Source organism: Malurus melanocephalus, unplaced genomic scaffold (genome assembly GCF_030028575.1).
Source record: "Malurus melanocephalus ecotype Western Australia unplaced genomic scaffold, MMel_1.1 scaffold_114, whole genome shotgun sequence".
Classification (NCBI taxonomy): Eukaryota; Metazoa; Chordata; class Aves; order Passeriformes; family Maluridae; genus Malurus; species Malurus melanocephalus.
In genome coordinates, this window is record NW_026623346.1 from 1,313,766 (window position 1) to 1,330,779 (window position 17,014).

Here is a 17,014-nt window from a genome sequence, read left to right on the forward strand (position 1 = left end):
AAAAAAAAAAAAAAAAAAAAAAAAAAAAAAGAAAAGAAAAAAGGAATAAAAAGGGACAGATCATTACCTGAGACTGTGTTTGCGTGAGCCAAAGCCATTCACAAAGGACTTTCAATTTGCCAGAGTATATAACAATCATGTTCTCCTTTCAAAGCAAACCTTCTAGTTAGCAAATCTTCTGTAGTCTCCCTCACTAACTGCACCCATAAATCAAAACTCTCTCCAAGTACTGAAGTGATGCAACACTCAGTCACTGAAATAATCTGCAGTTCATAACTATTACCCTGCCAAAGGTCTGGCTTTTCTTTACACATAAAATGGGATTAGAAGTCCTTGTGTGGGTGTGCAAATGCACTAGGGCCTCAAGGGTGACACACTTTAGGGTTGGCTCACCCTGGTGAAAAACAGTTCTGTGCCCTGTCCCTACACAGCACAGCTTTTCACTACAAACCATGGAAGGCAAGCCATGGAATAATCTCGACRGAAGTGGGACAGGGAGGAAAGGACAGATGTGCCAGTTGGCACAGATGCGGATTGCTTTGTTAGTGCTAATTCATTTGGGGGCAATCTTAAATTCATGGTCACTGTCCAGACCTGAAAAGATGTGCTTTGATCCAGTGACCTGCTGCTCCACATCTACAGAGGACTGATCAATGACAGTTCTGGTAGACTAAAAAACCCAAACCAGCTCAGTAAAAGCAGCTCCCTGCATACTTTACCCCAGCTCTTCACACCAGGATCCCTGGGCAATAACAAAGGAACTGTTAGCAGCACACCTCAATCCCTTAAGGATCTACTCACTGCCACTGCCCACCACTTCCAGAAGGCTGACTGGCCCTTGTGGCAGGGAAAAAAAATGTCACAAGCATTAAAGCTTGAGCTCGAGCCCTCATATATTTGGTTCAACCAAAAAAAARTAAAAATCATTTTGATAAAGCACTTGGATTTCATTGTGACTGTGCAACTAGCAAAGAAAAATCCCCACCTGCTCCTGCCTTGAGACAGCCTCATACTGCAGGCCACTGCTTCACGTTTGCTGGAGATGAAACCAAAGAGCCCACCCCACCAGRTGGGCACCCAGTGAGTACTGTCATGCTACCCATGACAAGGGGGTCTTTGGCTCAGGATGCCCTAAGAGCATAAATGTAAACACCAAGTCACTCGGGAGCAGTTGCTGACGGGACATCAGAGTGTCAGAAGAGCCTCTGTTCCACAACAGTGGGGGAAAATCCTCCCAGTTTCCAGTGAGATCAGAATGTCTCCCCACTAACAAGAGAGGGGCCAGGCCCTGTCTTCCTTCATGGCTTGTGAGAACAAGCAACCCCTCTATTTTCTGACACAAAGAGAAACAGAACTGCAATTGCTTTTGGGTTGGTACAGGTAGACAAATGAGCAAGGAGTCATTTTCCAAAAATCACTGCACCATGTTGCACACACTGCTAGTTTTGGGTGGTCTTTGTTCCTATCTGGAACAAATCTGTTTGTCTAAGACAATGTTTTCCAGAAAGTTTTGCTGCATGCACAGTAAGCAGGTGACATCTGCAGTAGATAGACATGGATTATTGTTTCTTATCTTGTAGCAGCTCCACAACCTCGTCTTTTTTCCCCCTCACCTACAAACAACACGATGGGTTTTTAGCAATGAAATCTGTTACTGCTGTCTTCAACTGTTTCATAGGTCTCTTTCTGTATCAGGACTCTTGAAAAGCAAACTAATTTACTGGCCTGGCTCAGGCAGAGTTTGTGCAGGTGCTGATAAAGGAATTTCTACAATTTGGAGACTGCAGACTTATAAAAGAGTCTAAGAACCGCTACGCTGGATCAGACCCAGGTCCTCGCCTCCAACAGCAGTGAGCAGTAAACACTGAAAGCAACATATGAATAAGAAAGGAGCATCTTTATCCAATCTCATCCCTCTAAGCCTGCACCCAGTAGTCAGTCTGGAGTAGATCAGCATCTCTGAAGAAAATCTATCAAAGGTCCCATTCTTCATTATGCGACACAGTTGCCAAATCCTATTAGATATTCTTCACAGCTCATTGTCCTTGCTTCCACGTTCATGCTCCTGTGCTGGAACTTTGTGAGCTCTGCAGTATTGAGTTAGCATAATTCAGGAAGGAAATAGAGACCATGAACAGGAACAATATGCAGAGGCAGGAGAACATACACTGATAAGGTCTGTGACAGGGTCTGACTAGAAGTCATTGAAAGCTGATCCCTTACCTTTAAACCTGTCATCTGAGTCACTCTCACTCTCGCTGTTCTCATCTGCAGAGGACAGAGAGTGATCAGTTAATGCAAAACCAGAGCAAACAAACTCAGTTCACTGTGCTGCACCAGGAAAAATCCTATCTCACATCTCTGAGCCTTGTGATCCACACAGGCACTTCTCTTCCGTCTTAAAATATCTTGAAATAAACAGTTTGAATGACTCCTTAGATTGTGTTTTCCTTGGATTCAGTTTCAATATTGTTTGAGAGTAAGAACTTCATTTTGATGAAAGGGCAAAATGCATTCTCCATTACAGCAACTCTGTGTACTAAATCCCCGTCTATGCTGAGCTGCAAAAGAGCAATTTGGAAAACAGTCTTAACCCTTTCACTTCTGTTTTCAAGTTTTAATTTTTAAATTAAATTAAATTTAGAATTTAATTTTTAAATTTTAAATTTCTTAGTTTAAAGTTAAATTTTAAATTTCTTAGCACTTGAGAAGTCAAAGTGAGCCTTACAAGCTTTGATTGCCTGAGCAACATTCACAAGAGGCAGAACTCACCCCACTCAAGTTAACAGGCAAAAGTAACTTTATGAAAAGATGTGTTACTGAAGGGTTTTTGTATTAAAGCTCATTGTACTCTTACTACAAACAGGGCCTGAACTTCCTTTTTGGCCCCTGTTTTTCCAGAAGCAATCTGAAGCACAGTGTGAATTACACAGCATGAGTGCCAGCAAAAAGCATGCAACAATTCCAGGGTCAAAACTGTGAATTTTGGGCAAAAGTTACAGATGCAAATGACTCAAAAGTGGGCTAAAGAAGYTGGGTAAGTCTTGCTGACCCTGGAATTAACAGGATAGACAATACTGAGAATCTCATTTATTTTTAGCTCATGCCCATTTTATCTTCTTGCAGAGAGAAAGTTATCATTGCTCACGGAATAAAGTTCTAAACAAAGTAGAGTCCAGGGTAGACATGGAAGAAAGATAGCAATGGGTTAATCCTGTCACATCCAGATGGAATCACTGAACCATGATGCTTGTACCATACCTCGTAGGGATGCTGTCTCAATATTGGACACAGAAAGTTTCTTCAGTCGTTTTTTCCCTCTTTTTGCACTGTAGATGGAATTGATTCTTTGGACAAGCTGTAAAATAAGAAAACATGGAACAAGTAAAATTAAACATTTTTCTGCCAGGAGACTTTTAATTAATCTATCCAAACAAAATATGGGTGATAGACCAGCTAAAATCCCTAAAACTTTTACTGTTTCAAAGCACATTTTTTATTTCTTTTTTAAAATCCCATTTGTTTTAATTACTTATTTTGACTCTCACTTCTTTACCTATGGATGTATTTTAAAAAACAGTGAAATAACTCAGAAGCCTAAATCCCAGTTTCAAAAATTCTGTAGACACTTGCAATRAAAGCAATGAGCCTAAGCATTCAAAGGCAGCTGTTATCCTCTACCACCTCATTCCCCTAACCTGTTGTTTTTCTCATCACTTGCATTTGCTAGATAATAATAATCCATTAGCCATATCCAACTTTGTCAAACTGTCATGGACCTGAAGATCACATTGTTATTTTGAATACAAGAGTAAGGTGGTTTAGCACCTCTCTGAAGTGATTTTAGCATGTTCAAATAAGCACAAGAGATGGCTCTGACTTTTTTCAGTTTTCAGTACAGAGTGACCAAGATGTTTGGGAGCAATATCATGTCAGAATATCATGCGAAGATCAGGCCCATGGGGACATCTGCGGATTTAGCCACCACCAGCCAGAAGTTTAAGCCCTTGTTATCATCTTTGTAACTTCCCTCAAGAAGGCTAATGCAGATAATAACTGTCTGCCAAAAAAAAACACCTGAGATGATGGAAAATATTAATGAGATAACTTGTGTTTAGTATCTTCAACAAGATGTTGGGATTGCTAAGAATTCACCATTAAGCAGAATATTACAACCTCTGAAGAGTCACAAACATGTAGCAATTAATCTTCATGATGTTTTATGGCTCAAGAAAAAGTATCTTTCATTCCATAGCAGATTTATTCATAGAACTATAATACATTTTGCAAAAGCTGTTTTACCTCAGCTTGCAGAGAGAAATAAACTGAGTGAAAGAAAGCAATTTGCCACAGACACAGTAGAATGGCAGTAACAGCACTGACTGGACCAAAACCTTCCCCATTTTTCCCTCGAATAACTAACCCTATCTCAAAAAACCTGATATTCTCCAGGAACATGGGATCCTGAAAGCTAAAGTAATAAGAAAATAGAAATAATCATGATTTGCAATAAAATTGTGAACATTCACATGCTGAAATAATAATTTCACATAAGGAGAATATCTGTCTCTTCAATTAAAAAAGAGTGGGTACAAAACTAACAGACAAACTTTCCAAGTTTTACTCAAAATTAGATAGTAAGCTACTCTGTAAGTAACCCTATAACTACCTCCAGAGATGTACACCCACGTGTACAGTATAACAATCTATTCTAAGAAAGTAAAAATACAGTAAACCTGAAGGATGTTGGGTTAATTCCCCCCTTAAACAGAATTTCCAGCTAATTGACAGAAACATGAAAATGTCCCTCTACTCACAGTATTTATAGCCATATACTTTAAAATATGCTCTCTAATAAGAACAGGAAAGAATTGAATACACAGTAAAAATCAACTTTGTTCGCAAGCCAAAATGAAGCATATTGGCAGTTCTCTCCCTCTCTGTAGCTATTGTATTGTTGGGTTTTTTGGTTGTTGTCTTGTGGCTTGGGGTTTTTTTCACATTCCATTTTGAATTGAAAAACAAAAAATTTTTACTACACATCCATCAAGACAGCATAGTTATCAGGAAGGGGTAGGTTGTAAGTAAATGAATGGAAATTTATTAGGGCAATTAATTTATTTTCCTGGAAACAAATGAGGGGGAAATAAACCGCTTCAGATGCTGCTGCACGTCATAAGAAAGAATTGCTTGGCCATCACCCATTCAAAATCTTAAAGTTAGATACACAACAATGCTCTGGTCCACAAAGCTTAAGAAAGAGCGTGGAAAACAGAACTGCCTTAAAAACAATTCTGCACAAAGATGGCCATCATATGTTTGCTCCTCTTGGATAACTTGGAAGTTATCACTTCTAGGGAAGGGATTTTCACAGTATGGCATGTAAAAGAAGGAGTCTGGCTTGGCTCCAGAGAATTAACTCTTTCTATCTGTGTATTCCTTTAGGATACAGAAAGAGCTTTCAATGATGGCTAAAGGCTCTCACAGACAGGTGAGCTCTCCTCAGCACAAGCCTGATGCTGCCAATACCTTTGGGATCCTCCTGGCCCGCCGTGTGGACAGCAGCTCGCTTGCAGTGCTCAGGCTGTCCTCGTTGAGGCTGGAGGGGGAGGAGGGGATGCCCAGCTGAGCCAGCAGCAGCATGTCATCGTGGCTGTGCCGCTTGGGCAGCCGTGGCAGGCGGTGGCTCTTCCTCTCTGACCAGTTCCCGACGCGCAGGGAGTGGCTGCTGGGCTTCAAGGGCAGCTGCGGGGACAAGAACAGCTTGAGCTCTTCCCCTCTCAAGAACACATGGGGCAGAGACAGCTCTCTGTGACACAGTGGTGGCTGCACAGGGACATTACGCCAGGTGAGCCACTGCTCTGTGTCAAGAGAGCATCTGAGGTCAAGGTGAAGGGACAGGGGTCAACCTCGGAGACTTTAAAGTCTAAAGAAAACAACACCACTTCTGAGTTTGCTGCATTTCCATGCACCCACATCACACCAGCYCTGTGAGCCCTAAAATCTATCCTGAAGGCTTGGCTGACAGCAGGGCAGTGACCCAAAAAGCCTGATCCATCTCTTTCACTTGCAGGAGTGAAAATAAAGAGCAATTACACAATTGTGTAATTGCAATACTGTGTAATATTAATTCAGTGTAATAGTAATAACTAAAACAGTAATAACTAAAACAGTAAATTCATACTATTTTATCCAAGAAAAAGTTAAGTAGAAAAATCAAGCTTGTTCTATTTTCATGGTGTGAAGTTTCAAGGCCTGCCAATGTGCAGAGGTGCGGTTAGAGCCTCTCCCTGCATTCCCTTTAAAACAAGAAACTGTTATCATCAAAGGGCAAAGGGAAAATCTCACTGAAGGATTAAGCCCAAGTAACATCTGTGTTCAAAAATCTGGGGCTCTTTTGGAGCAGTTCTTGGAGCAGCTCTGCCCAGCTCCAGGCCCCTGCTTTCTTCTCCCAAACACAAACACTATAAAGAAGACTAACCAGCATGTCCAGGAAAAAGTACTATTATGCCAAGCATCTGTCAATTGGCATTTGCTAACATTCTATCAGCAACATTACAATCTATAAATCTGCAATAATAAATGTCTCATTTATTGGCTGACTGATTGCAGTGTCATCCTACCTGGGATTAAGCCCAGGTGCTTCTGTGGAGAAGGTTGCATCACAAATACAGTGTCATCATAAAACATCCCTGTCATATCTGATTACTTCAAAAACTGAAAATAATCAGTGGGAAGATAAAAGACTCTGGGATTCAAAATGTCCACAACACCAGTGTTTCTGAGGTCTCTGCTTACCACAGGTTAGCATGCCAGGAAAACTGGCAGCAGTCCATACTTTATTAAACAGAATTCTTTTTGGAAATGATTGTTGGAAGCTTGCTGACCTTTTGATCTCTTCCATCTTGTTTATTATCATCCATGACTGACAAGTCATGTTGCCAACCCAGCTATGTTGCTATGATGGAAAAACTGAATGATAAATCATTGCCAAAGATACCATTCTTTGGGAAATTCAGACTTTTCTATTTCTGGTCATCAGAGAATTACCCAGGCCAAAAGCTGACCCACTCTTAGTGTCTCTTCAGTTGAAGTATCAGCAAAATGACAATGTAGTTATGGGAGAACTGACTCCTGGCAGGGAACTCGCAGCAGCATTTCAAAAAGAAGCTACCAGAATAAAGGCAGCCCTCTTGCAAAGACACCAGAGAGTTCTTATTTACTGAACAACTTTACAGAATAATTTTAATCTGTCCATTTTTTGGTAGCTCTGTGTTAAACAGAGAACACTGGCCCATACCTTCCTATGGACCTGTATGGTTCCCAGCCTAATAACACACTCACAGGGATCCTCTGGATGCTACACAATTCCTGTTAACACACATACACAACCAGAAATAATTATTATGCACCATGTCCCACTATGAGGTTATCCTSATGACTGCAGCTCCTGTTCCTCTTTACTCTGCCTGATTTCTACTTTCCATTTGTTCCTTTTCCAGCAGCTTTGCTSAAGTCACTCCTGCTTTACCAAGGATTAGTACGAGTATACTACCTGTGATGAACACGCAGTATGTGAAAGAAAACGCATTCCGTTTTCTTCCTAGCTCTCTTTACTAGATAAAATGTAAATTGTTATGGCCTTTGGTTCAGCTGCAAATTTTCTGTTGATTCAGAACACAACRAAGTTCTTTGAACAGTGCATTTAATCTCAAAATTAAGTATGTGATGAGATTTATATTCTTCCTTATATTCTTCCAGTGATCCCATAAACAACCAAGCAACCCGGCATTTCATGGTGTTCCCAAAAAAAAAAAAATCAGGTTTGCTTTGGAAAACTCATCACAAAATGGGAAGTCTGCAAAGTTCCTCGTCTTTTGTTTTACGCTGTGAAYAGTTTATACAGCCCTGTTAAGAGCAGACACTCGGGTTTTTCTGACTATTTTATTATTTACATATTCGGTCAGGGGTTTCACCTGGCATTCTCATTTTACAATATTACATGCCACACTACGAACTTCACGTGATCAAAGTCACACCAGGCCTTGCGTAACAACACACGGACAAAACCAGCAGCTGACTTCTCCCCTCCTGTCCCTGCCTGGCAACAGAGGCAATTCCCTAAGAGGTGCAGCAACACAAAGAGTTAATTTAGATCCAGAGTCAACTCAAAAATAAGCCGTGTAAGAATTCTGCTCAAGACTGTGGGGCCACAGGCAGCACAAAGAGCCACGGGCTCACGCAGCGCAGCGCTGGAAGCGGAGCCACGGCTGCCAGGAGTATTCCCAGCAGCGGCTGAGGGATCTGCTCGCTCTGTGCAGCCTCTCGCACTCTGCTCGTCCTGCCACGGCACGATGGACCAGCARACAGCTTTAAACAATCTCCAAGCGCAGGCAGCCCGCTGCCGTTACCTGCGGAGGTGCTGTGTATTTCCTGTTCTGCGGCGTCCACATCCTGTGCAGGGAATCTAGGGAATTCTCAGACAGCTGATGGGATTTTCGCCCCGCGTGACGGCCTTTCAGCTCCACATCCTCGTACGGGTTTTCCTTGGGTGACTCGCCTTCACGTTTGGGTTTTCGGTTTTTTTTTTTAAGGAAAGAAAAACAGACAGGAATGTAAAATTAGAAAAAAAAAAAACAATTAAAAAAATCATGTGAACCAAGTAAAAGGCTTTTAGAAAAGCTGCTCAGCTTTCAGCATGACTCATCCCTCTCGCTGCAGCTGGAAGTATTTGGAGGAGAACTTGGCTATGAGATCGACAAGTTTCTTTGGATTTTTTTACTGTCTTCTTTTTTTTTTTATCTAGAATGCGAAGATTTCACAAGACTTGTTCTGAGCATCTGCAGCTGCRGAAAATTTATTGATACATAAAAGCTAAGGCCCTTTACTTCTTTAGAGTGTATCAGTAGATTTTATAAATCTGTAACAGCCACTCACGGGGTGAAATGAAGACCAATAAATAACTGTGCCCAACACACCACTCTTAACACACAATAAGACAATTCTTATTTGATGCAACCTTCATTTTTCTCTTCTCCTGAGAGAAGGAAAATAAAAAATAAATACTCCATCTCAACAGTGCCAAGAGACAAGATTGAAAATGCAAAAGGGTGAGGATTTGTGTCACAACCATACTGCGTCCTCAGACTGTTTTTTAAAACATACCCTGTCTTCAATTAGCTGTTAATTTCAAGTTTTGTGAAATTCCTCTCTCCCAAAAGGAACCTCATCCTGCTGGTAATATACACAGGCTTGAACTGTTAATCACTAAATATGACGTAAATGAAAAATACATTAAAAAGCAGACTGCAATCTTTGAATTTTTAGCATTTGAAAACCAGAACCAAAATTTATAGTTCAGATTTGAGATCCAATACCCATCATCTTCTCAAAACTCTTGAACTTAGCAGACCTCATAGTGAACAATGTAGCATGAAGATGAATGAGTGCCATTAATAAAATTAACCTTTTGTATGCATTTTTTCAGACAGTTGATAATCAGCAACTAATTTAGAACTTCAGGTTTTTCAAACACAGGGTCCTTCCAGTTTTCCAACCATCTTGAACAGAAAATCATCCCAAGAAAAARGTGATCTACTTAGATTCAAGACTTGATTTTATAGAAACATGCAGGAAAATCGAAGCTTTTAAACCAACTTGCTTTTGCTTTTATATCTAAAGATGACTTTAAAACCCATGGGTTTAGTAAAAAATATATATTGTAAAATAAGCTATTTAATATAAGAAATTCAACTTTGACTACATAGTGTGTCAATTGAGAACTGAAGACAAAGCTGGAGCATGGTTCATTATTCCCACTGTTACAGAAAATATTCACAGCGTTTAAGGAGATGACAGCTGAGGCATAAKGTGTTTTCAGTGAGAGCAAGGTTAATACTCAGTCTGTGTCACTACCAGCTGTATAGTTCAAGGCAGAAGGTTAAATGTCCTTATTGTACAAAAGAAAAATAAAAGCAGTTTGTGCTTTCTACTTTATTGTTGAGCCTGGAAGTGTGAAACTGCTTGATTCATCAATTACAGTCACAAGAACTTTTGCTGAGCAAGTTCACATATTCACAATACAAATAAAAATACAGTTTTGCTTTGGTAGTGCATCATACTAAGATTTCTAGTCAAACATAAGCACAACAATGAATGTTCTAGTTTTAATTAGAAGCCTGAATCACTGCTGCTCTTGAAGAATGTTTGACTTGGCAATCACAACTTATTATTTCATCTAGAGGGAATCTGATTCTAGAGGCTGCACTATCGTTGTAGCCAAATCTAATGCCAAGCAGAAAGAGCACCTTCAGGTGAAAAACGACCTTTTCATGAATGCAATGAACAGGATAAATCTTAAGCAACAAATATTCCTAGAGAAAACMAAATGTAATGCTATGGAGGACTATGAAATTGATGGATTCCTCCTGTGAGAAGAAAAAATAGATATCACACCCTGATTCTGTTACTTGTACACTCTATAGCTCTAGAAATTAAGAGTACAATTTACAAAATGCTGTTACTCACTCACAGCTGATTGGGCTCTAGTAGCATAATAAAATTTCTTATAAGCCCAAGTCAAGTATAGGTCAAGCAAGCATTTTGGAATGGATTAATAGATTTCAAAATACCCAGCGACACAAGACAGGAYTCAAACATGTGCTTCCTTGTGGAAACAAATATTACTGCAGTAGTCTAGAGAGTGTCCAAACTCCTAAGAAGAAACAAGCCCATCAGTGAAAAGAAACTTTCTGTACAATGTAAAAGCATTTATAAATGTTAGGGGGATTCTCTTTCCAAAACACAGTGTAAAACAGAATTGCTTGAACCCAGTWAAACTCAACATAAATAATGTTGACCTGACATATTTAAGTATAGGAACGGGCCCAAAGAAGTCTTGGATGAGAGGAGAGGSAGAAGCAAGGAACCACAAGCAGAGGCTGTTTTTCTGAGTCAGAGTCTCAACCAAAAGAGCTTGGGCCAAATTCCTCTTCAGTGTAATGTGGAGGTCAGACGAGACACCATAGGGATTTTAACCCTTTCTCCTAGAGCTGTGAGAACTTCTGCAGATGACTGGTTTGCTGTTCAAGAACTCTTGTTTCTATTCTTTCTYTCATTTGCTTAAAATCAAATTATTTCAGAGCTTGGGGGATTTTATTACTTTGAAATAATACCTTTAGACCAAATACACCTCAACCTTTTTTTTTCTTTCCTTTTTTTTTTCTCCTTCCACACAAAAACTCTGATAATTAAATAGTCTGATCAATCAGAAACCACCTGTTTTTGCTGACGTGACTTTTGRATGAAGTATTTGGTTAAAGCTGTGGATTAGAAGAGATAGACAAATAAAGTAGCTCTTCAGCAATTTTCAATCACCAATTCTTAGTATATCTTCTCTCCCTGTTAGACAAGACACAAAAGACCAGATATGCAAAAAGAGGCAGTCCAGACTGGGTTCTGTACAAGTGACAAGGAAYCAAAGATGTTGAGTAAACTAAGATGCTGAATATACCCTGAATTGCCTTAAAGCAGCATCTAACTACATCTGACTGCACAGTGACCCCCTTCCATGGGAGAAGGGTCTGGGRAGTGGTGGTCACCAACAGGTGCATTTCCCACATGAGAGTCAGGTCCTGGGGACACCCCTGGTGGTGGCTGCTACTGCTGCTGCTGCAGCACAAAAAGGAAGAGATTTTTCCTTTCCATATCTCTGGGCTGGCTCAGAGGTTTACAGCTTTCTCCTCAGCACCACCACTTCTCTAGTCCCAGGTCTCAGGCAAGGAATGTTTGCAAGCTACAGTGCTTGGATTTGCTGCAAAAGGAAAAGACATGTTTACAATGAAAGAGCAATGAAACATCCTTGTTCCTGCCATATGGATGCCTCTATAGGAAGCCAAAAGGAGAAACATTATGCAGYATAGAGGCCAGGCTTGTCTTAATCAGGCTGATCCAACAGCCACACAAGACAACAGCAGATTATCACCGACTTCAAAGGAAACTGAATCATATCCCCAGAATGCATATGATCACTAACAGTAATTCTTTGGCAAATAGTGTCTCTAACCACCATCCCTACTCCCAGATCAGTTCCCTTTACAAGCATATTGTCCAAGTTTCCYATCCTCTCGAACACTACGTACCAAACTGCTGAGTTAACACAGGGCATTTATCTACACGACATTTATCTTCAGAAGATCTCCCAGACAATTTAATGAATGGTCCATCAGGGAATGAAAAGAAAAACAACAACAAMAAAAAAAGTTTAAATAATCACTGATATGTGGAAAAGTCCTGAGGAATGTCGTGCCTTGAGCTTAAGCATCGGTGATTTCCCTCCGGGGGCTGCARTTCCTCTCCGTGATGCTGTTCCAGTCAGCCCCACTGAGTCCTGAGGCAGCACACGATGTTCCTCTGCTCAGCCTCTCACATGTGGCAAATGGGAAKCACAGGCAGACTCAGCAAGCCTGTCTCATGCTGAGAAAGGAGTGAAAAGTAAGGCTAGGGGAAAAAAAAGAAGCAGGCAGACRCTTCTCTATAAATGGCAGAAAGCAGGGAAATGCATAATTTCTCTCTAGATGGGAGAAACAATTATCAGAGGAATTAAGTGATTCAGTGTGCTGATTATAACTCCAGCCTTTTGCACTGCCAGGAAGCGAGAAGAATGGAACAGCAGACATGGAGTGAAGGGAAGGGCTCCTAAACTTGTGKTAATTTGGGTGCCTTAATTGGGAGCCAATACTCACAGAGGAGATACTGAATCCTCAGGGTGATGCTGAGTGCCCAAACTAAGAGCCTGCTGCCTTTCCTCCTGGCTACTAAGAAAGCCCAGGGGCTTGAGTTGCATGGCCAGGACAGTTATCACCTTACAAAATGAAATGCACGTGCATTGCTCATTCATTTCAGTCATAAAATCACACCAACGCAGATTCACACCACCAGTGCTGGAGGAAAACTGAGCCACTGGGATGTTTCTGAGCATGTTCATATCAAATGGATGAAAACCAGTAAATCTCCACACTCCCATAAAGTATCTGAGCTTAGATCTTTGGTACATAGATGAGCTCTTCCAGCATCAGAGATGCTGCAAATGTGCATCTCAGCTAGGGAATTTACAGAAAGAGGAACTATTTCAATCTCAAATTACATCTGACACACATTATAGCTGCTTTAAAAAGTTATTGCTGAGCAGCACTAAGTTACAGACCATTACTTGCTTATAGTCCTATCACCCAGTGTATTAACTCATTGCCCTGATCTCAGAAAAGTACAGAGCATCTGCAAGAAGCAGAGTACCAAGYCTAAAATGCAATCAGCCTTTTGGGCCCTGGTCCCTGGAGTTTGTTGGCAACAATCTGTGCTTTCTGAACTTCTCCAGCCCTCCTTTGTCTTGCAATAAGCAGAGGAAACGCTGCAGATACTTTCAGCTCGCTGCTGTCTCTGCAGAGACTGCAAGAGTTTAGAGTGTAATCATAATGAAGCATAAGGGAAAAGAATTAACACAGCTGATAAATGAATAGGAAGTTTCACCCCCAAAATCACCTATTTACTGCTCAGTCCTAAATCATGTGCGTGAAAACATCTGATGAGCCACTGTTTGCACAGTACAGGAGCAGTTTGTCTAAACTGCCTCCACTTCTGTGGTTTTACCCTGCTGACTTCAACACAGTCCCTGAATTTAATGGAGGATTTGGGAGAGCAAACTTAGGGTCTTTTTTCTCTGTTTTACTAGCCTGCAGCATTGACTGGAAAACCAATAAAGCTGACAGAGATTGTCACAAGAAGCTGTAGTGGAAGGTACAGTGATGAGACACACTCCACAGAGAAAAACTGAGCTCCAAATAGCGCACAAGATATTATTAAAACTAATTTGAATCCATATACCCAAATGTAACAACAAAGCAGCAGGCTGATTGTCAATAAGATCAGCTACAGTATTTGGCCTCACTTTGACAGGCCCATATGAATACTGTTTGATTTAATGTGCTCCAGCCACTTAAAGGGATCAAAATCTCCTCAACATGACACTGAACAGGCCCAGAGACCAGAAAGGTGCATAAKAAATCCTCCTTAAGAGGGCCAGCTGCCCCTGGGACAGAAAATTGCAGAACATCCCAGCGGAAACCCATCAGCAAGATCCCATGGAGAAATTCATCCTGGGTTTGGAGATCCCACAAGAGTGTTTTTGAGGCATTGCCTTACTTTCTAGACTGCTTCAGCTCTGGCTGCCAAAGCAGACATGGAGTTATGTGACATTCAATTAAACATTCTCAATCTATGAGGCAACACACAGAGCCCTGTTGAGCAAAGGTTTTCCTGCATATCAGTTATGTCCTCTTGGAGGAAATWTCCACCTGTTCATGATGTACAGCACTCTGGGGAGTTACAGAGTAAGAAGCCCTGTCATGTTAGAGGTTCCTTTCACTAAATTTAATTTCTAAATGGAGTGCTATTTCTTTCACCTAGTTTTACTCAATTTTCTCAAGTCGATATTATGCCCTTGACCTTCACTTCACTTTGCTCATTCAACTTTTTTTTTGGTGATGATAACAAGTGCTTTCTCCTAGATGTCAGGTCAACAATGCTTCAGAAACAGAATTGTTTAAATAATAATATTCCAACATCTCAACTGCATTTAGGGGAGCAGACTGGAAAACTAAAACCGTATGGTCCATATGACAGGAAATACTGCTGTGCACAAACACAGCAGAAGCAACAATCTCAACCATCTCTTAATACTATGATAGTTTCTTGAATTCACACAAAGCCAAACATGGTTTCCCCRGCCGGATTCAGAAAGCCACATCAATTTTGGTCTGATTAAAGGTTCATTCAAAACCACAAGAAGCAAAACAATGTTAAGTTTACTATGACTGCCACATTTCTGTGAGTGCTAGAACAGAAGATGAATGAAGTCCACATGGTTCTTTGCACATAGAATACAGCTCTGATTTATATTAGGAATGTGGACCCCTTTATACAATTGCTGCTTGATTAATGCAGAATGGACCATTATGTTCCAATCCAATACCTGTCTTGAAATTACCATGCAGGTATTTCATCCATTAAAATATATAGAAATATTTCAATATTTAACAAAGGGTTTGGTTCGTGATGTCACTGGATTTCAAAGCTCAATCGTTTTTAGTTTCAATGTACCTTAAAACTAATTTTTTTTTTTAAATTCAGCTGTCAAAATAAGATTAACTACACACTGCAGTTCATTGCCACCATGCAATGAAACAGTGCAAGGGCACCAGAAGGAAGACAAAGCTTTAGTGTGCATATGCCTCACATGAAGAGGCCATGTGGTAACCAAAACATCAGTTACTCCAGTCCTAGCAATTACATGCTTGGAAGCTGTTTAGCCTGGGAAAGGCTGGGGATAGCCCAACTGCTGTATTCCACTGCTTAGAAAGGCCAATGGGAAAGGCAGCAGCAGGCACTTCCTGAAGGTGAAGGGATGAAGAATAACAAATAGCAACAGGGACAATTCAGACTGGATAGAAAGAAAAATTTATTCACAGGAACATCAAGAAAACATTCCTCACGATGGAGGCTAAGCTGTGGAAAAGGCTGTGCAGAGAGGTAGTGAAGCCATCTTCCCACAGTAGTTTGAAAACTCAACCAGATGTAGCCCTAAGCAACCTCATCTAAAGTTGAAATTAACAGAGTTGACCAGCTGACTGATTAATTGAACAGAGTTGGACCAGCTGACTCCATAGCCCCTTCCAACCTGAATTTTATATGATTCTGTCTTACACTAGAATGCTAAGAACATTGTTCAAGATTCAGAACTTTCATTTGTTATATTTTAACACTTCCTTGTATTACAAATATTAATTCTAAGGGATGGGGGGACATGACTCACTTTATTATGTTTATAACTGCAGCAATGATGTTTTAACTGCCTACAAGTTTTAGGAAGGCAAGGAGATTCAACAAGATACAGAAAATAAAAAGACCCACTGGTACTTTTAGGGCAACTGTTTGCAAAGAAAACTGAAAGCACAGTGACAGAGCCCTTTATAGCTTTGAAGCAGATGTAGATCTATAAAATAAACTCACTCTTGCAAACACCTGGTTTGCATGAGCATAAAAGTGCTACTTGGAGACTGGGGTCTAGCACCACTGGTATAAATTATGCAGATGTGATACACAAAACTACGATAGTTTCTTTAAAGCTGGAGATCAAACCACTTTGGCTTGTCTTTAATCATGCTTGACAGCTTATAAGAATTATACTGATTTGGTATTCCCCCTGCACGGCCTATATTGAACGAAGTGCTTGGAAAGAGGTTGTTAAAAAGCACTACGAAACAATGAAGTTCTGTGTTTGTCCACAGATCTGAAATTTTGCATTCTCTTCCCACTGCCCTGCCAAAATGCCCAAATTACAGTCTGCAAGGAGCTGGTTTATAGTTCTCATGAGTTGGAAGAGCCCATTATGATTTTGTTTTATTGAACCCAAGATTTCTTCTCATTTGAAGAAAGGTTCTGACCAGTCCTGCACATTTTATGTTGATATTTAAAAAACAGACAAGGAAAAAAAGCATTACCACCTAAAATCTGGCAACACATTGACAAGTTCTGAGCAAAGATGAGCACTGTAATTAACACATAATACATTTTCAATAGCATGGTGGTCTGTTATGGAAAAGGCTGATGATCATATAAAGATGCTCTACACAGAAAAGGACTTTTCAGTTTCTACACAAGTTTTTATTTTAACTAACAGACACTGAGCAGGAGCTGAAAGCTTCTGTTCTGAAAGCAATTTTTTTTTAATGGCATAGAGGAAGAGTACAGCTGAGAATGGAAAGAATAAATTCCTGTTTTCACTGAGGCTGACAAGTCAGAGACAGAATTTCGGTCTGACAAAGAGCGCCAGGCTGCAATTTGTGGCCACTGTTCTTTGCTCTATCAATGATAGGACCAAGAGCAGTTTTGTTCTATTGTCTTTGTTTGCCCCTCAGACATTTGTAAGCACTATTAGAGTGCCTTTTTACCAGACTAA

At 40.4% G+C, this 17,014-nt stretch overlaps 1 protein-coding gene across 10 annotated transcripts in view; it reads right to left on the reverse strand.

The window, feature by feature from the left end:
• The window catches only part of DENND2B (DENN domain containing 2B), a 160,086-nt gene that overhangs the window by 38,797 nt on the left and 104,275 nt on the right, over window positions 1-17,014 (reverse strand). For 8 of the 10 annotated variants that reach the window (XM_057369704.1, XM_057369699.1, XM_057369700.1 and 5 more), the window contains 4 exons: window positions 8,412-8,560; window positions 5,530-5,745; window positions 3,262-3,358; window positions 2,180-2,268 (listed from right to left, as the gene is read on the reverse strand). In XM_057369704.1, the coding sequence (XP_057225687.1) occupies window positions 2,195-2,268; window positions 3,262-3,358; window positions 5,530-5,745; window positions 8,412-8,560 (536 nt within the window). In that variant the 3' untranslated portion in view covers window positions 2,180-2,194. Of the gene's footprint in view, window positions 1-1,542; window positions 2,269-3,261; window positions 3,359-5,529; window positions 5,746-8,411; window positions 8,561-17,014 lie in introns of those variants that run through there. The other 2 variants (XM_057369698.1, XM_057369707.1) reach the window with 2 other exon arrangements.